The sequence below is a fragment of the Schistocerca cancellata genome, chromosome 1 (genome assembly GCF_023864275.1).
Source record: "Schistocerca cancellata isolate TAMUIC-IGC-003103 chromosome 1, iqSchCanc2.1, whole genome shotgun sequence".
NCBI classification, from domain to species: domain Eukaryota; kingdom Metazoa; phylum Arthropoda; class Insecta; order Orthoptera; family Acrididae; genus Schistocerca; species Schistocerca cancellata.
The window spans coordinates 986,462,270-986,483,027 of NC_064626.1; the positions used below are offsets into that span (position 1 = coordinate 986,462,270).

The 20,758-nt window shown below is 41.1% G+C and overlaps 1 protein-coding gene across 4 annotated transcripts in view; it reads left to right on the forward strand.

The window, feature by feature from the left end:
• The window catches only part of LOC126088528 (large proline-rich protein BAG6-like), a 252,186-nt gene that overhangs the window by 183,864 nt on the left and 47,564 nt on the right, over window positions 1–20,758 (forward strand). For all 4 annotated transcript variants that reach the window (XM_049906697.1, XM_049906721.1, XM_049906715.1 and 1 more), the window contains one exon: window positions 4,398–4,535. In XM_049906697.1, coding sequence (XP_049762654.1) covers window positions 4,398–4,535 — 138 coding nt within the window. The remainder of the gene's footprint in view (window positions 1–4,397; window positions 4,536–20,758) is intronic.

The following is a 20,758-nucleotide window of genomic DNA, read 5'->3' on the forward strand; positions in this document are numbered from 1 at the left end:
GTGTGTGTGTGTGTGTGTGTGTGTGTGTGTGCGTGCGTGCGTGCGTGCGTGCGCTTTTCTTCTTTTCTTTTCTTTTTTTCTTCTTCCCCCCCCCCCCCCCCCTTCCTCTCTGTGTTTTTGAAATCAGGGAGATTTGAGTGTGACACCCTGTACGTAGATGCAAGACCTGTCCCATACATTCTCCCACTACCATCTACCCCAGACCTGTCACAGCCATCTCCTGCCCCCTCAAAAGGAGGGCTGCCTGTGGAAGCAGCTATGATGTACAAATTGAGCCGCAAGCACTATGCATCATTCTACATGGCCATGTCAATGAACAAACTGTCTGCTGCATGAATGGCAACCACCGAACTGCAGCCTAGAGACAGCTGTATCACGCAGTTCGTGAAAATGTTGCCCAACACGATGTGCTTCACTTTAATGGCTGTTTCACAGCCTGTACTATTTGGATATACACATCAGGAAAAAAAGTAGTTCCTAATTCTCGTGTGGTGAATACTCAGTTTGAGTTGATAGGGTTGTCTTTACCCAAACTATCTGTACGCCACAAAAATATGTTAGATCCATTGTTCTGCACAGTGTTCACCCAGTCCAATAATTATCCTGCATGACTGCCAATGTGTCAGGAGTGGAGCGATAAACTCGGAACCTCTAGCTATGATGTTATCCTAGAGTTTTAATTATTTACTGAGCAGTGGCCATTCAAATGGGTGCCGTAGTTGCAGCCAATTTCTGGACGTATGGTTTCTCAGTGCTGCTTGTTAATTCCTAGTAGCATAGTGACTTCTTGTCACCTGTCATGGATATTATCTGTTTATTACAACACAGCTAGTTGGCTATACATTGTTCACTGTACTTAAAATCCCTTTTGGTGATTACTATCAGGGACTTGAATTTCCTTGTTGGTCTGTGTGTCAAGTACAGCCTAAATTTGAAAATAATATGCACCCAGTTGTTTTCATTGACACATAAGTAACAAGTAGTACTTTCCAACTGTTTTCAAGGGAAAGTACAGTGATATAGCAGTTAAACCTGTCTCCACTAAGGCAATCCTTCCTACAAAGGGTGTGATGTTTGGCACATGAAAGTCAGACATTTTGAAAGGACATTTGTGTTGAGAAATCTTAATGATCTTCATTATGTTGGGATTTATGTATCTCTGGAATGTGTCCTAAATCCATTGAAGTTCCACTAAATAATGGGAATCATTAATTGGTTAAAGATTTCTTTCTCTGTTTTTCTGCTTTGATATTGTGTGATGTGCACCACAAAGTCAGTGGAGGGACAATTTGGTTTCTTCAGAGACCATCTGTGTTAATGATACTGTACTTACTTCTTACTTCTTCTTCCTCCTCCTCCTCCTATTATTATTATTATCGACTTTTTTTTCTCAGACTTAAGTCTGGTTAAAAATGGAACGTGACGCGGACCTCGGTCAAGCGTGACTTCCTTGTAACTGTATGGTATATGTTATATTGCATTTAGGAACTTTCGGGTAATTGAACATGTATCAATAATTACGGATTTCTGTAATTGTATATATAAGTTTGGATGTAGCTGTATTGCATTGATGTACTGGTGAATATTGTGAGGTATGACTCCTGTAGTTGATAGTATAATTGGGATAATGTCGACTTTATCCTGATGCCACATGTCCTTGACTTCCTCAGCCAGTTGGATGTATTTTTCAATTTTTTCTCCTGTTTTCTTCTGTATATTTGTTGTGTTGGGTATGGATATTTCAATTAGTTGTGTTAATTTCTTCTTTTTATTGGTGAGTATGATGTCAGGTTTGTTATGTGGTGTTGTTTTATCTGTTGTAATCGTTCTGTTCCAGTATAATTTGTATTCATCATTCTCCAGTACATTTTGTGGTGTGTACTTGTATGTGGGAACGTGTTGTTTTATTAGTTTATGTTTTATGGCAAGTTGTTGATGTATTATTTTTGCTACATTGTCATGTCTTCTGGGGTATTCTGTATTTGCTAGTATTGTACATCCGCCTGTGATGTGATCTACTGTTTCTATTTGTTGTTTGCAAAGTCTGCATTTATCTGTTGTGGTATTGGGATCTTTAATAATATGCTTGCTGTAATATCTGGTGTTTATTGTTTGATCCTGTATTGCAATCATGAATCCTTCCGTCTCACTGTATATATTGCCGTTTCTTAGCCATGTGTTGGATGCGTCTTGATCTATGTGTGGCTGTGTTAGATGATACGGGTGCTTGCCGTGTAGTGTTTTCTTTTTCCAATTTATTATTATTATTATTATTATTATTATTATTATTATTATTGTTTTTGTTGATTTTTCTGTTTGTGTGGAAAAGTTGGTCGGTTTAGATGTGAAGATCGATGCACTAGATTCTTCCATAAATATCCTAATACTTAAGTGGCTTAGTGTAGTGTCCATTGTCAATTTTTGAAATAGTATAAACATATTCACACATGCAGTGGATAAGCTAAGTTGTCATTGTGCAATAGTTTTAACTGAATGACTGAATTAATATGGCTGCAACAAAAGAGGTGGCTAATGACCAAGGCAGCATTGTTTGAACAGTCCACTGGTGTACTGCCAGGGCATAGTGTCCAATAGGCACAATATTTCGGCCATCAGACATGTCAACATCATCAGGTGCACTGATGAACTGAGCTCCTGAGGGCACGCACCCGACATTTTCTCCCCCACCTCCACCTCCACCTCCACCACCACCACCACCACCACCACCACAGGCCGTTCCCTCCACAGTGCTTGCCCAAGGGCATGGATCGACTGTCGCAGAGACATTTGTGTCGGTGTCTGTGGTAGTGTTGATGTAGTTGCCGTGTGTACTGGATCATTGTATTTGTGGAGTGTCTTCTTAATTAGACCCAGTGCTGTATTGGTGGGGTGAAGAGTGCGTAGAAGAAAATTCACATTGATCAGTATTTGCATGCAGATAACTACCACCAACCTGTGCAGAGGAATGGGTTGCTAAAAATACTATTACACAGGGTGCACACCATCTTGGGTGCAGTGTGTCTGCCCTCGGAACTAGAACACATCAGAACTATGTTCCAAAAAAATAGATAATCTAAATGGCAGTTCAAGCATCCTCTTTGCCCATCATTACTTTACGACCTATGGAGACAGAAGAAATCACAGAGGAAGAGATAACCACAGCCTTTATATGGTACACCAGCACACTATCATGAAAAGTCTTGCGCGTACTGAAAGAGCACTGTGTAAGAACTATCTTTTGCCTGCTTAATGAAAGATGAGCATTATTGGGGAGTATGGAAGATGATCTTGGTTTGTGGAAGCCTAGGGTGTATCAGATTCCATGCCAGTGTGGCAAGACATATATTGGACAAACAGTGTGCACCATTAAAGTTTGTTGCTGAGAACTCCAGCAGCCAATGTACCCCAACAATTAGGCAGTCACTGAGCAGTTTGTCAGAAAACCATGCTAGAGAATATGCAATTACCAGGATTTTAGCACAAACTTCCAAATACTGGGACAGTGTCATTAGAGAATCCATCAAAATTCCCACCAGGGATATTCTTATCAGTCAGACTGTAGCCATAATGTCAGCAAGACTTGTAAAACCAGCACTGGGTGTAACAAAGAATACGTTCAGCAAACACAATGATCTGGTGAATGAGGAGGACAAAGCAACTATATCAACACTATCACAGACACCAACACAAGCTTCTCTGTGACTCGTCAATGTGTGCCCTCGGGTGTTGAACCATGGAGGGAACAACTGGTGGTGAGGGAGGGGAATATAAGTTGGTTGCAAGTCCTCAGGAGGTCAACTCGTCACTGCACCTGACGATGGCAACATGTCTGACTGCTGAAACATTGTGTCTGCTGGACACTATGAACCAGCAGTACACCCAAGGACTGTTCGATCAACAAATATGCCAGATCCTTCTGCTCCATATGCTGTTTGCCAGTGCTTACCAAATCTTCAAGCAGTGGTTGTAAATCTAAATTGTTGTCGTTAAAGCACCACATATAGGGCCTCTACAGGGTTATTGAATAATGAGTGGTTGAAGTATCCTGAAATCTGCTGCATATGACGAAATAATTTTTCAAAAGCATCTATAGTTGGTAATTGAGTAAAATATTGCAGTGTAAGCTGCTCGCTTTCCATATTGCTGAGGAATTTGCCACCACGTCCTTCCCCAAAAAAGAGATAGGTCTTGATAATTTCCAATGTTGTTCTTATTCATTATGAATACAATATTTTGTTTGTGATTTTTATCTTTTTGTTGTACGTAAACTTCCTCTTTCTGTCCATGATTGTGCTTTACTTCAGTGATTGTTATTGAGAGGTAAAAGATTGATTTAATTATTATTGTTGCAGATGTAAGTTTCACAAACATCACATTGTTATTGTTTTTACTTTCAGTCTTTCCCTGCCTACTCCCAAGATGCATTATTGGGAGCTTTATTTGGTGGGGGTTCTCTGGCTGATCTCTTATCTTCTTTTCCTGATCACAGTTACGTGGAAGGACAGTCTGTATTCCTAGATTTCTTGATGACAATGGTAAGTATTTCCGTTAATTAAAACATAAATTCAAAAGTTTAATTAATTATTAATGAGCCTTTCTTTTTTTTATGGACACTTAAGAGTATTTTGTGAGATGTTAAGGTTATTTCACCAGATATGCAACATAGTCAAGATTTAGTGGAAAGAAATTATGTAAAGATCTTTTTGAAACTGGAAAAAATGTGAGCTATAGCAATTTGAAATTTCAGTTTTGAAATTCGTTTTTGGTCTGCACTTCAATGAGTATTATGTCTTTGTTATCCAGCTGATTGAAGCTTCTCATTCCATTGAGTGTGCTCCCTGTAATTTGAGGATAAATCAAAGATATAGATTTTACTGAAGTGTGGTACAATAGAATGACTCAACTTCATAAAACATTATATATTACAATGCTTAAGTCAGTATGAGGATACTCTTCAATGGTGTTGGATGTGCCTATTAGAAAATTCTTTAATTCATTCTTGAATGTGACTTTATTGTGCACAAGATATTTAATATGCTATGACAGGTTTGTGAGTAAAGATATGTCCATAAATCTGATCTCTTTCTTTATAAATGTTAAACCACTTTGTACAGGCTGTTTTTGGTCCTAGAATCATAATTGGCTTTCCACACTGTTTCATTGATAAAAGAGAAATATTTGTATTTCCAGAGAATGTTAATGGTATCAGTAAGAAATATTCCTTTAAAAACTGTATCTTACAATTCTTTTCTGGAAATTTATCACTGTTACTAGAATTTTCCTAAAAAATGATACAATAGCTAATTAGTGAATGAAAATGTATAGTTTCTAATTTTAAATAACCCACGGCGTAGATACGTGTACTGCAACTGTACCTAAGTAAGGCACTTTATTAAGTCTAAAATTAAAGATTTGCTATTAAGTTTGTGATCTGCTTATAGTACCAACTACTTTCTGATTATTATTTTGTTAAATAGATGATGATGATGATGATGATATTCTATCATCTATCTAGGTGAATGTAGTCTGCTTGTTTGACATTGGGCTTTGGATTCTAAACTGTTATTTGCCAAAAATGTTGTATATTAAGAGTTCATAAATTTTTTTGTTACCTCTCCTGTGGTCTGGTGGCTGGCAATTTTATTCCCTGACCAAAAGACCATGTTTTAATCCCTAGTGACTGTCATGTTTATCTACATCCACATACATACTGTTTCAGGGCTGTAGGATAGTGATCGGACTGAGTTGGATACATGCCCTATGTTTCACAATATTTTTTAAGCACACAATAAGTATCACACATGATTTGTTTGGATTACAACTTATCAACACACGGCCCTGAGTGTGGATTTAACAAACTACCGGTTTGCATTTAGTAGTAATTATCCGAATAATAGAGCTGCCTCAAAAATTCCTCAAAAGGAGCATTGCTAGTATCTACGGCATAACTGGTGACAACAGCTGGCATGGAGTCCCACTACATTTGTCAACACTTCAGTCATCTGCCAGCTTAAATTACCCCTCCACACAGAGACAGTGATGGCCATGCTGGCCTGACAGTTGGTGTGACCTCCAACTCAAACCCAAGACATCACAGTGCATTTCTGTCCTGTGGCCAGTGCAGGGACAGCTTCACCCTTTATGTAGCACACCAGTGTCTCACAGTGCTGCTGCTAGGAAATACAAATCCCATGTGGGCACTGTTGGAACATGGGAGTTATTCATCACAGTGCTTTCCCAGCTCCTTTCCCCAGGGATGAGAATTTGGGTTTTGCACTAGATAATAGTCACATAATTGCAATTGACCTTCGAAAAAATCACTTCTAGCTTAACAGTTCTTGTAGTGTCACTATTATTTTAACAATATTGTGAAAAGGAAAGTTACTACTCACCATATATAGCGGAGATGCTGAGTCGCAGATAGGCACAACAAAAAGACTGTCACAAATACAGCTTTTGGCCTGTAAGGTGACACACCAAGGATGCGAGGGACGTCGAGCACGTCCCACGTATCCCCCATTTGGCCCACTGCTGTGGCCGCCCGAGATACTGCCTGCACTGAGGTTGACCCCTCACCCGTGGTCGAGTAGGAGATCATTCCAAAGTCTGGCAGGCAGCGAAAAACTTTCCAGTGGGCCGATTGCAGGGCCTACCCAGTTCATTTGGCAAACAGGTTTCGAGTGTTATCTGTGGCTGACAATGTCTCTGAGCCAGGTGCAGTCATCCACCCTGTTCCAGAGCAAGCTTCTCGGCCTGCAGGGTCTGGGCATGTAGATTTGCTGGTAGTTGGGACTCAAACATCAGGCATGTAATGGGTCCCCTTAGGAACATGGCTGCCAAGGAGGGGAAGGAAGCCAGTGTGCAATCTGTGTGCATACCGGGAGGAGTCATTTTGGATGTGGAAAGGGTGCTTCCGGATGCCATGAAGAGTACAGGGTGCCGCCAACTGCAGGTGGTGGCTCATGTCGGTACCAGTGTTGTGTGTCGCTTTGGATAGGATGAGATTCTCTCTGATTTCGGGTGGCTAGCGGAAATGGTAAAGACTGCCAGTCTTGCTTGTGAGATTAAGGCTGAGCTCACCAACTGCAGCATTGTCGATAGAACCGACTGTGGTCCTATGGTGCAAAGCCGAGTGGAGGGTCTGAATCAGAGGCTCAGGCAGTTCTGTGACTGTGAAGACTGCAGATTCCTTGACTTGCGACATCGGGTGGTGGGTTTCCGGGTTCCACTTAATAGGTCAGGAGTCCACTACACACAGGAAGCGGCTACAGGGGTAGCAGGGGCCGTGTGGAAGGGACTTAATGGTTTTTTGGGTTAGAGGGTCCCAGGGAACCACAGAAAGGGTGTCCGTCTAAAAGGGGACAGGTAAAATCACAGTAAGTTAGTTCTAGAACAATTGGTATTGTAGTTGTAAATTGTCATAGCTGTGTTGGGGAAGAACCAGAGCTCCAAGCCCTAATAGAAAGCACTGAAGCTTAAATAGTTACAGGTACAAAAAAGTGGCCAGAGCTGGAAATAAGTTCAGCCAAAATTTTTTTCAAACGATATAACGGTGTTTAGAAAGGATAGATTAAACACAGTTGGTGGTGAAGTATTTATTTCTGTCAGAAGTAGTTTGCCTTGTAATGAATTTGAAATAGATAGTTCCTGCGAAATAGTATGGGTAGAGGTTATACTTGACAATCGGACTAAACTATTAATTGGATCGTTTTTCTGACTCAGAAAATATAGTTGCTGAACAGTTCAAAGGGAATTTCAGTCTGATTAGAAATAGGCACCACACTCATACAATTATAGTTGGTGGTGACTTCAATCTACCCTCGATATGCTGGAAAAATTATACGTTTAAAGCTAGCAGAAAGCATAAATTGTCATCCAGAATTTTACTGAATGCCTTCTCAGAAAATTATTTTGAACAATTAGTTCATGAGCCCACTCGAAGCGTAAATGGTTGCGAAAGCATACTTGACCTTTTAGCAACAAATAATGCTGAACAAATAGTGAGTATCGTGACGAATGCTGGGATTGGTGACTACAAGGCAGTTGCAGCTAGGCTGAATGCTGTAACACCTACAACCATCAAAAAGAAATTCAAAGTATATCTATTTAAAAATGCTGCAACAGTACCTCCATTATGACAGCTGCCAGCCATTCCACATCAAACGGTCCCTTCCCTACAGCCTAGGTCTTCGTGGCAAACGAATCTACTCCAGTCCGGAATCCCTGAAGCATTACACCAACAACCTGACAACAGCTTTCGCATCCCGCAACTACCCTCCCGACCTGGTACAGAAGCAAATAACCAGAGCAACTTCCTCATCCCTTCAAACCCAGAACCTCCCACAGAAGAACCCTAAAAGTGCCCCACTGGTGACAGGATACTTTCCGGGACTGGATCAGACTCTGAATGTGGCTTTCCAGCAGGGATATGACTTCCTCAAATCCTGCCCCGAAATGAGATCCATCCTTCATGAAATCCTCCCCACTCCACCAAGAGTGTCTTTCCGCTGTCCACCTAACCTTCGTAACCTCTTGGTTCATCCCTATGAAATCCCCAAACCACCTTCCCTACCCTCTGGCTCCTACCCTTGTAACCGCCCCCGGTGTAAAACCTGTCCCATGCATCCTCCCACCACCACCACCTACTCCAGTCCTGTAACCCGGAAGGCGTACACGATCAAAGGCAGAGCCACGTGTGAAAGCACCCACGTGATTCACCAACTGACCTGCCTGCACTGTGACGCATTCTATGTGGGAATGACCAGCAACAAACTGTCCATTCGCATGAATGGACACAGGCAGACAGTGTTTGTTGGTAATGAGGATCACCCTGTGGCTAAACATGCCTTGGTGCACGGCCAGCACATCTTGGCACAGTGTTACACCGTCTGGGTTATCTGGATACTTCCCACTAACACCAACCTGTCAGAACTCCGGAGATGGGAACTTTCCCTTCAGTATATCCTCTCTTCTCATTATCCACCAGGCCTCAACCTCCGCTAATTTCAAGTTGCCGCCACTCATACCTCACCTGTCATTCAACAACATATTTGCCTCTTTACTTCCACTTCGAGTGACATCTCTGCCCAAACTCTTTGCCTTTACAAATGTCTGCTTGTGTCTGTGTATGTGCAGATGGATATGTGTGTGTGTGTGTGTGTGTGTGCGCGAGTGTATACCTGTCCTTGTTTCCCCCTAAGGCAAGTCTTTCCGCTCCCGGGATTGGAATGACTCCTTAACCTCTCCCTGAAAACCCACATCCTTTCGTCTTTCCCTCTCCTTCCCTCTTTCCTGACGAAGCAACAGTTGATTGTGAAAGCTTGAATTTTTTGTGTATGTTTGTGTGTCTATGTTTGTGTTTGTTTGTGTGCCTATCGACCTGCCAGCACTTTTGTTTGGTAAGTCACATCATCTTTGACAGTACTGATCTTCCATAGTACACGAAAATGGTCAGATCGCTGTTGCAGAAGCAGCAAAAACGCATGTCCAATTTCAAAGAACGCAAAATCCCCAAGACTGGCAAAGTTTTACAGAAGTTCAAAATACAGCATGTACTTCAATACGAGATGCTTTTAATAATTTCCATAATGAAACACTGTCTCGAAATCTGGCAGAAGACCCAAAGAGATTTTGGTCATACATAAAGCACACCAGTGGCAAGACACAATCAGTGCCTTCACTGTGTGATAAAAACGATGAAGTCACTGATGACAGCGCGACTAAGGCACAGTTATTAATCACTGTTTTCTGAAACTCCTACAACAAAGAAGACAGCATCACGATCGACCTCATCTTAATACAGCCGTCAGGCGTAATAACATGAGACTTGGGGGTGCGCTGATAACAGAAAGCATGGGTCACATTTCAGTGGTGTTGGTGGAGTCTATTAGCAGGACGGGTTTCGCTAGACACGGCCTGCACCTCAACAGGTATGGGAAGGGGAGGTTGGCAAAGCTTATAGGTGACAGCATAGGTGGGGTTGGTGGGATCACTCGTGGGAAAATTCCTGCGGTAGTGGGTGTTAGAGCTGCACCTTTCTTAGATTGAAGTCAGCTGATAGGTATTCCTGCTTAAGGGAAGTCTCTCTAACAAGGGAATCACTTTTGATAAAGCTTAGGTATCCGAGTAATGAGGGAATTAGTATATTTCATCAAAATATACAAGGTATTAGAGATAAAGTTAGTGAACTGCTTATAGATGTTGACTCTGAAATTATTGGTATATCTGAACACTTCTTAAATAAGGAGATAATTCAGAGGCTTCCTTTACCAGGATACAGGTTGGCTGGCTGCTTTTCGAGGAGCTCTTTGCGGTGTGGGGGAGTAGCCATGTATGTGAAAAACGGCATCGCATTTGAGTCAATTGATGTTTCAAAGTATTGCACTGAAAAGGTGTTTGAATGTTGTGCAGGTGTGGTTAAATTTAACGGAGCTAAACTTATAACTGTTGTCATTTATAGATCCCCCGACTCCAATTTCACAACATTTTTGCTAAAGCTAGAGGTGGTTCTTGGTTCACTTTATAGGAAATACAAAAAGTTAGTTATATGTGGTGACTTCAATATTAATTGTATAAGTGATTGTGCAAGGAAGAGAATGCTGGTAGACCTCTTTAATTCATATAATCTTATGCAAACGGTATTCTTTCCAACGAGAGTGCAAGGGAACAGTAGAACAACCATAGACAACATTTTGTTCATTCCTCATTACTAGAAGGGCATTCTGTTAGCAAAAAGGTGAATGGCCTTTCAGATCATGATGCGCAAATTTTAACTTTATGCTGCAACACGTGTTAAATATAGTCATCAGCTGTTCAGGAAAGCTGATCCAGTTGCTGTAGAGACCTTTGTAAACCCTGTAAAGGAACAAGAGTGGCAAGATGTTTATAGCGCTGATACAGTAGACGATAAATATAATGCTTTTCTCATGCTCTTTGAAAGTTGCTTTCCGTTAGAACGTTTAAAACAGGGTACTAGCACAAACAGGCAGCCTGGGTGGCTGACTAGAGGGATAAGAATATCTTGTAGAACAAAGTGGCAATTATATCAAAACGTTAGAAACAGTCAAAATCTAAATGCAGCAGCCCATTACAAACAGTATTGTAAGGTGCTTAAAAATGTTATTAGGAAGGCAAAAAGTATGTGGTATGCAGATAGAATAGCTAAGTCTCAGGATAAAATTAAAACCATATGGTCAGTCGTAAAGGAAGTTGCTGGTCTGCAGAGACAGGTCGAGGATATAGAATCAGTGCGTAGTGGGAATGTCCGTGTTACTGATAAGTCGCATATATGTACAGTATTTAATAATCACTTTCTGAATATAGCAGGTGAACTAAATAGAAACCTAGTCCCAACAGGGAATCATATAGTGCTCTTAGAAAAAATTGTCAGAGACTGTTACCTGAAATGCTTCTCCATGATACTGACTAGAGGGAGATTGAGTTATTAATTAAATCTCTGAAGACCGAGAACTCTCATGGATATGACGGGGTATCTAGCAGAATATTGAAGTATTGTTCTATGTATGTTAGCCCAGTATTTCCTTTAGGAGTGGTCGGTTTCCTGACCGATTAAAATACTTGGTAGTGAAGCCACTTTATAAAAAGGGAGACATTGATAATGTTGACAATTTTAGACCTATTTCTATGCCATCGGTGTTTGCTAAAGTTATCGAGAAGGTTGTATATACAAGGTTACTGGAGCATTTAAATTCACATAATTTGCTGTCAAATGTTCAGTTTGGTTTTAGAAATGGTTTAACAACTGAAAATGCTATATTCTCTTTTCTCTGTGAGGTTTTGGATGGATTAAATAAAAGGTTGCGAACGCTAGGTGTTTTCTTTGATTTAACGAAGGCTTTTGACTGTGTTGACCACAAAATATTACTGCAGAAGTTGGACCATTATGGAGTAAGGGGAGTAGCTTACAATTGGTTCGCCTCTTACTTTAAGAACAGAAAGCAGAAGGTAATTCTCCACAATATTGAGAGTGGTAGTGATGTTCAGTCCCAATGGGGCACTGTTAAGTGGGACGTTCCCCAAGGGTCGGTGCTGGGGCCACTGCTGTTTCTTATTTATATAAATGATACACCTTCTAGTATTACAGGTGATGCAAAAATATTTCTGTTTGCTGATGACACCAGCTTGATAGTGAAGGATCTTGTGTGTAATATTGAAACAGTATCAAATAATGTAGTTCATGAAATAAGTTCATGGCTTGTGGAAAATAATTTGATGCTAAATCACAGTAAGACTCAGTTTTTACAGTTTCTAACTCACAATTCAACAAGAACCGATATTTTGATCAGACAGAATGGGCATATTATAAGCGAGACGGAACAGTTCAAATTCCTAGGCGTTCGGATAGATAGTAAGCTATTGTGGAAAGCCCATGTCCAGGATCTTGTTCAGAAACTAAATGCTGCTTTATTTACCATTAGAACAGTATCTGAAATAAGTGACACTTCAACACGAAAAGTAGTGTACTTCGCATATTTTCATACGCTTATGTCATATGGTATTATTTTTTGGAGTAATTCTTCTGGTTCAAAAAGGGTATTTTTGGCTCAAAAACGGGCTGTTAAAGCTATATGTGGTGTAAGTTCGAGAACCTCTTGTCGAGCCCTATTAAAAAATCTGGGAATTCTGACATTGCCCTCACAGTATATATTTTCTTTAATGTCGTTTGTTGTTAGCAATATTAGCCTATTCCCAAGAGTTAGCAGCTTTCACTCAGTTAATACTAGGCAGAAATCAAATCTGCATGTAGAATGCACTTCCTTGACTCTTGTGCAGAAAGGAGTGCAGTATTCTGCTGCATCCATTTTCAATAAGCTACCACAAGAACTCAAAAATCTTAGCAGTAGCCCAAACTCTTTTAAGTCTAAACTGAAGAGTTTCCTCATGGCTCACTACTCCTATTCTGTCGAGGAGCTCGTCCGCCGCTCGTGGTCTCGCGGTAGCGTTCTCGCTTCCCGAGCACGGGGTCCCGGGTTCGATTCCCGGCGGGGTCAGGGATTTTCACCTGCCTCGAGATGACTGGGTGTTTGTGTTGTCCTCATCATTTCATCATCATCCAGGAAAGTGGCGAAATTGGACTGAGCAAAGACTGGGTAATTGTACAGGCGCTGATAACCACGCAGTTGAGCGCCCCACAAACCAAACATCATCATCATCATCGAGGAGCTCCTGGAACAGCTACGAAATTAAGCAAATTCCAGTGTTACATTGTTGATTGTCTTCATTTAAACTTAAGACTTGTCACCTGAATGTTTTTTTTATATTTCATTTTATCTGTTTCTAATATCGTGTTATAATTTCATGTATTGACTCGTTCCATGACCATGGATTTGGTCCCACGGAATTTAAAAAAAAAAAAAAAAAAAAAAAAAAAAAAAAAAAAAAAAAAAAAACGAAGTTGAATTCCAATCAAGAACAACTGCCAAGATAAGAAACATAGAATTAGATATCCTCGGTGTCGCAAAGCAGTGTAAATCACTTAGTAAAGTCAAGGCTTCTGGTCGAGATTGTATACCTGTCAGAGTATGCTAAAACAATAGCTCCACATTTAGCAATTATATACAACCTCTTGCTCACAGAAAGATCCATACCTAAACACTGGAAAATTACTCAAGTCACACCAATACCCAAAAAGGGTAGTAGGAGTAATGCGTTGAATTACAGGCCCATATCACTAACATGGATTTGCAGTAGCGTATTGGAACATATACTGTGTTCGAACATTATGAAGCACCTAGAAGAAAACGATTTATTGACACATAGTCGGCATGGATTCAGAAAATATCATTCTTACAAAACTAGCTCTTTATACTCATGAAGTAATTCCATATTTTTAGATTTCTAGAAGGCTTTCGAATCGTTCCTTACAAGCAGTCTTTTAACCAAACTGCGTGCCTATGGTATATCGCCTCAGTTGTGCTACTGGATTTGAGATTTCCTGTCAGAAAGGTCACAGTTCGTTGTAAAAGATGGAATGTCATCAAGTAAAACAGAAGTAATATCTGGCATTTCCCAAGGAAGTGTTATAGGCCCTCTATTGTTCCAGATCTATATTAATGATATAGGAAACAATCTCAGTAGCCATCTTAGATTGTTTGCAGATGATGCTGTCATTTACCATCTTGTAAAGTCATCAGATGACCAAAACGAATTGCAAAAAGATTTGGATAAGCTATCTGTATGGTGCGAAAAGTAGCAATTGACCCTGGTTGAAGAAAAGTGTGAAGTTATTCACATGAACACTAAAAGAAATCTACTAAATTTCATCTATGTGAAAAGTCAGAAAAAATCTGAGGGCTGTAAATTCAGCTAAATATTTAGGGATTACAATTACAAATAACCTAAATTGGAACGATCACATGGATAATGTTGTGGGTAGAGCAAAGCAAAAACTGTGATTTGTTGGCAGAACACGTAGAAGGTGCAACAGGTCTACTAAAGAGACTGCTTACATCACACTTGTCCGCCGTATTCTGGAGTATTGCTTTGCAGTGTGGGATCTGCATCAGGTAGGACTGACGGATGACATCAAAAAAGTACAAAGGAGGACAGCTCATTTTGTATTACCGTGAAATAGGGGAGGTAGTGCCACAGACATGATACATGAATTGGGGTGGCAGTCATTAAATGAAGGCGTTTTTCATTGTGATGGGATCTTCTCATGAAATTTCAATCACCAGTTTTCTCCTGCAATTGCGAAAACATTCTATTGGCACCCACCTATATAGGAAGAAATTGTCATCACGATAAAATAAGAGAAATCGGGGCTCGCAAAGAAATATTTAAGTGCTTGCTTTTCCTGTGCGCCATTCTAGAATGGAACGGTAGATAGACAGCTTGAAGGTGGTTTATTGAACGCTTTGCCAGGCACTTAATTGTGAATAGCGGAGTAATCGTGTAGATGTAGCTGCCCAATTTGTTTTACTATCTCATTTTCTCTCGTGTTCCTAATGAATTTTCTTGTTAACACAGGGTGTATACGACCCGGGACAACCGGGAATTCCGGGAAAAACCCGGGAATTTTTTCATCCGGGAGAAAACCGGGAAAAACCCGGGAATTTTTCGGAATTCCGGGAATTGTTCGGAATTCCGGGAATTTTTCATTGTTTTAGCTTTCAGTTACATTTTTGTAGTTTTGACTGCAGAATTGATTCTCTAGCAAACAATGTTATTGTATCCTGCTACTGGAGAATGATACTGCAGCAATAAAATATAAACGAGAGGGAAAAAAATAAAACTGTAGTGGCAAAGGAAATGTGCATTTTACGACAACAAAATTCCGTGCACGCACAAGCGTCTACAGATAGCAAAAATATGTTAAAGGCCATAGGGCGCAGACTGTAATTCTTCGTAACAATAAACTGCTTGCTATGAGCATGACGTCACAACTGTTCACATTAGGTTCGTTTGAGCAGTTGCCAGCGGTCTGTTGCGCATGCGCATTTGACTCGCGTATAAGCAGTACCTTGTCTCGCTTCCCGCTTCTTGAAGTTTGGCTGTTAGCTGCATCGGTAGTAGCAGCAAGCAGCCAGATGCAAACGAGAAAAATTTTTCTCGCGCGCCCTAGCTGCCAGATTCGCGCATGCACAGAGTTGTCTGAGTTGTAGTGGGGAGGGGGTTAGTCTCCACGTGACCCGTGTTTACGTTAAGTGATTTCGCTGCTTCTCTTCGTGTACAGCTCCCACGTCAAATGAAAACAAAACGGATTTCTGTGGCCGGGAGCTATCAAGTGAATTAAAATGCATTCACATAATTACAGAGGGCAAAAATATATTATTAATTTCAGTTTCTGATTTTATTTTCTTTCCAAGTTAGTAGCAGTCAAGCATTAATCACCTTGCAGAAGAATGAAGTTATTTTTGCAAGTCTGCTAAAGAAATTCCGCTGAGGCAATCATTTTATTTGAAACGAAGTGTTTCATTTAACAATTTTGGGTACTTCCAACTGTTCGGTGACTTTCAAGTGCACGTTATCATCTTCTGCCATGTATGGCATTATGCCATAATAAAGAACCAAACATGAGATCGTAGAGTACTGGTACTCCAAGAAAATTTACATCCCAAAAACCACACTGAAAAGCTTAATATCAGTTGGGACCTACTTCATTGTGAATCTGGAAAAAACCAATGTGCACTTCAAGCCGAATTATGCATTTTAGTATGATTCACGAAATTTTGATGCCTTTTGGAGTATCCTCTGATGCCCTGTTTCTTTTATGGTGTAGTGTAAGCTCTCTTAGTGCTTTATACACATGAACATGCGGGCTTCCTACACCACTGCAGTTGCACACGCACAATAATTCGTTTTTGGCGCTCTCTGGCAACTGGTAAATCGAACCTATAACTAACAGTATTGCGAACGGTGGTTAGAGAAGCGTTACTTTCAAAGTAAATTTCTTTTTACGCAAGATGAATTATGTTACGTGTGTGAATGTGGGATGGATATCTAAATCACAGAGCGTTCGAAACTGAACAGTTTGAGGACCAGCCACTTCAAGAATTTCGAGCCGAGGCATTTATGTCACAATTTTAAATTTACTGGCACATTTGTGTGATGTATCTTAAAGTATATCACACCAAAAAAAGACCAATATTACACGTGAAAGCTTAGCTTTTCTTGTAGATATACGGTACTGTGTACATTAATGTAAACCGTTAACTTTTCCTCTTGTGTGTTCGCGCTATGTAACCAGTAATCTTGCTAGTGACTGACTATAACACGTGCCCTATGCTCTGAATAGCTGCTGTCATCGGCTGGCGAGATCTCGTGGCTTGAGATATGACTCGCTTACAAAGGGACATCGCAACCTCGGTTTCAACGCTCCGCAAACTAACGCGCTGTGTTTGGTGCAATTAGAATTTATACTTTCGTAATACGAAAATATGCAGCGTATATGTTGCTGCAAATCAAAGGTCTTTCCAAAACTTCTCTGCTCCGGCTTTTCTTTTTTTTCCGGGAAATTCTACGCGATTATATGAAACGTTAACCATTCAAGGGATTGGCAAGTTTTATAGTTCCGAGGGAACTTTTTCTGTGCTAAGTGACAGTAGGTCGCCCGGGAAAAAGCATATTTTTTAAACGAGATATCCGGGAATAATCCGGGAATTTTTTTTCCTTGTCCCTGTATACACCCTGTAATAATATAAAGTATAATCTTATGTTTGTTCTGTAAAAATATCTGAATATGCAGTGATTAACATTTATAATTTTGCTCATTTGTAAGTACTGTTGAAGCGTTTTTGCAAAAATAATCAGCCCAGAGACAGTCACCACGTGAAGGTTGGATCAAGTCTCAATTTCCATTTGTATCTGCAGTTATCATATACTCTATAAACTCATTACAGTAATGTCATGTTGTCATGCCATTAAAAGAAGGCGCATTTATATGTTAGTCACAAAAATATTGGTCTTGAAATTGTCAGTTGATCTTACATTGTCTCAACAGGCATTTGTGTGATAATTAATCTTGGTATTGTACATATGGAAACGAAACTATGAAAACTATTGAATGTGCCCCCCTACCTACACACACACCTCCACACACACCTCCACACACACCTCCACACACACACCTCCACACACACACCTCCACACACACACACCTCCACACACACACACCTCCACACACACACACCTCCACACACACACACCTCCACACACACACACCTCCACACACACACACCTCCACCTCCACACACACACACCTCCACACACACACACACCTCCACACACACACACACCTCCACACACACACACACCTCCACACACACACACACCTCCACACACACACACACACACCTCCACACACACACACACACACACACCTCCACACACACACACCTCCACACACACCTACACACACACACACACCTCCACACACACACACACCTCCACACACACACACACCTCCACACACACACACACACCTCCACACACACACACACACACACACACACACCTCCACACACACACACACCTCCACACACACACACACACCTACAGACACACACACCTACAGACACACACACCTACAGACACACACACCTACAGACACACACACCTACAGACACACACACCTACAGACACACACACCTACAGACACACACACACCTACACCTACACACCTACACCTAAAACACACACACCTACACACACACCTACACCTACACCTACACACACACCTACACCTACACCTACACACACACCTACACCTACACCTACACCTACACCTACACCTACACCTACACACACACCTACACACACACCTACACACACACACACCTACACACACACCTACACACACACCTACACACACACCTACACACACACCTACACACACACCTACACACACACCTACACACACACCTACACACACACCTACACACACACACCTACACACACACACACACACACACCTACACACACACACACACACACACCTACACACACACACACACACACACACACACACCTACACACACACACACACTCCAGTAGTCCAGGTCAGGGGAGTCTTACCAAACTGGATAATAAGGAAAGACATTATTTGAGGCTACACTGGAAGAAATTTGAAAACCTGAGAGCTTAAATGTGGAAGATAGATTAATACGCAAGACAGAGATTACTACAAAAACATTGTGCATGAGTTAATATTAGGGGAACCCTATGTGCATTGCATGTGATATAGGTGGGAGAGGACAATGAAAAATAGACAGGTCCGAAAATGAAAGATATAGAAATAAAAGGAAAACTTTAATACCTCTATTTGTATGTTCTCCTGCCGTTGCGTGGTGGGTGGATTTTTCTTATTTATCAAGTTAAGTTATATTTTCAGAAATTGATATTTTCATTGATACAATGTTACATAAGTTTTAAATAGAAATTAATTTTCACATAATGAGATTTTCACTCTGCAGTGGAGTGTACGCTGATATGGAACCTCATTCTGGAAACAACCTCCAGGCTGTGGCTAAGCCGTGTCTCCACAGTATCCTTTCTTTCAGGAGTGCTAGTTCTGCAAGGTTCGCAGGAGAGCTTCTGTAAAGTTTGGAAGGTAGGAGACGAGGTACTGGCAGAAGTAAAGCTGTGAGAACCGGGCGTGAGTTGTGCTTCGGTAGCTCAGATGGTAGAGCACTTGCCCGCGAAAGGCAAAGGTCCCAAGTTCTAGTCTCGGTTGGGCATGCAGTTTTAATCTGCCAGGAAGTTTCAATTTTCACATAGTTGACAATGTTAAGAAAAGGGTTGATTACTGCTCAGTGCAAAGATGACACGTTAAGTTGCAGACAGGCACAGCAAAAAGATGGTTACAAATTATAGCTGTGGTTAAAGCCTTCTTCAGCAAAGAAAACACACACACATTAACACAAGCAAGCACACCTCATGCACACACGACTTCTACCACTTGTAGCTCCAACTGGAAAGCGAGCATCGGGGGGGCATGCTTGTTTTCAGTGGCTGCTTCTCAACCCAGGCCATCAGGATCCTCCCCTCCACCACCTGCTGTGAAAGTGGATTCCCGCTCCTGAAATCATGCCAGCACTCTGCTGACGAAATTATGTCATCCTCAACCTACAGTGACGTACTGTCCCCACATCCACCATCCAACAGTTTCCATGCCCTCTGTCCTATCACTTTCTCCTCTTTCATGTCTTTGAACCCTCATTGTATGTAGCCCCCTGCAAGTACACCTGCCCATCCTTTCGTCTTCCCTGCTCCTGACTTCTTCTGCTTCCCATGTTCTCCCCCACACCCCACCTTCCACCTGCACCTCATAGTCTCGTCAGTCCTTCCTGTGTGTCCCGCCAGACAGCACTCTTCTCTCCCCCTACCCACACCATGCTATCTCTCCTCCCCCCCCCCCACCCCAACCACTCCAGATTGCTATTCTTGTGACAGCCGCATTCCGATTGGAGTTGCCAATGGTAAGTCATGTGGAGTGTGAGGCTTGCTTTTGTGTGTGTGTGGGGGGGGGGGGGGGGTGATTTTCCTTTGCTGAAGAAGGCTATAATGTGGAACAGTCTTTTCTTTGTGCCTGTCTGCAACTCAAAGGGTCATCTTTATCTTGAGTACCAATCTATCCTTTTCCTAGTATTGTTGATATTCCAACCCGGAGTTTTAAAATAGTTGACAATTTCTGTTTCTTATTATAGACTTGTTGCTGTAACACATCAAAAATCCAATTAACACTACTTCCATGTAATTATACAGGTAGCAACTTCTTCAGCATTTGTCAACTTTTGCCCTTATTCAGTAAACACGCTTATTCACTCATTTATTAACACCCCTGACTTACAGAGTTATCAAATTTTTTTATTACAATTCTGTAAATCAATAAAATTTTCCTACATTTCTCTCCCCATTTACTAGTGATTGTCAGGAAGGTAATGTTAAATGTTAAGTCAGTTTACTCTATTATTAATTTTCTGAAGTAGCTTGCCTGCTATTTGCATATAATGATACGCATAACAAAAGTTTTCACATACAGTAACAGCTCAAGCATATATAATGGCTTTGACTTTGATCCAAAATGTGCATTTCCTGCTGGCAGATGTGACTTCTGCACTCAGCTGTATAATGCCCACATCACATTTATAAAATCAAGGAAGTTATTTTATTTTCAGTAACAATTATTGAACTTGTTCTACATTCACCATGGAATTCATGTACTGGCAAGTTGATTGTAATTTTGGCAAAAATGGAGTGGGAAGTTAACTGCAGTGGAACGTTGTAGGTTTTTTAACCA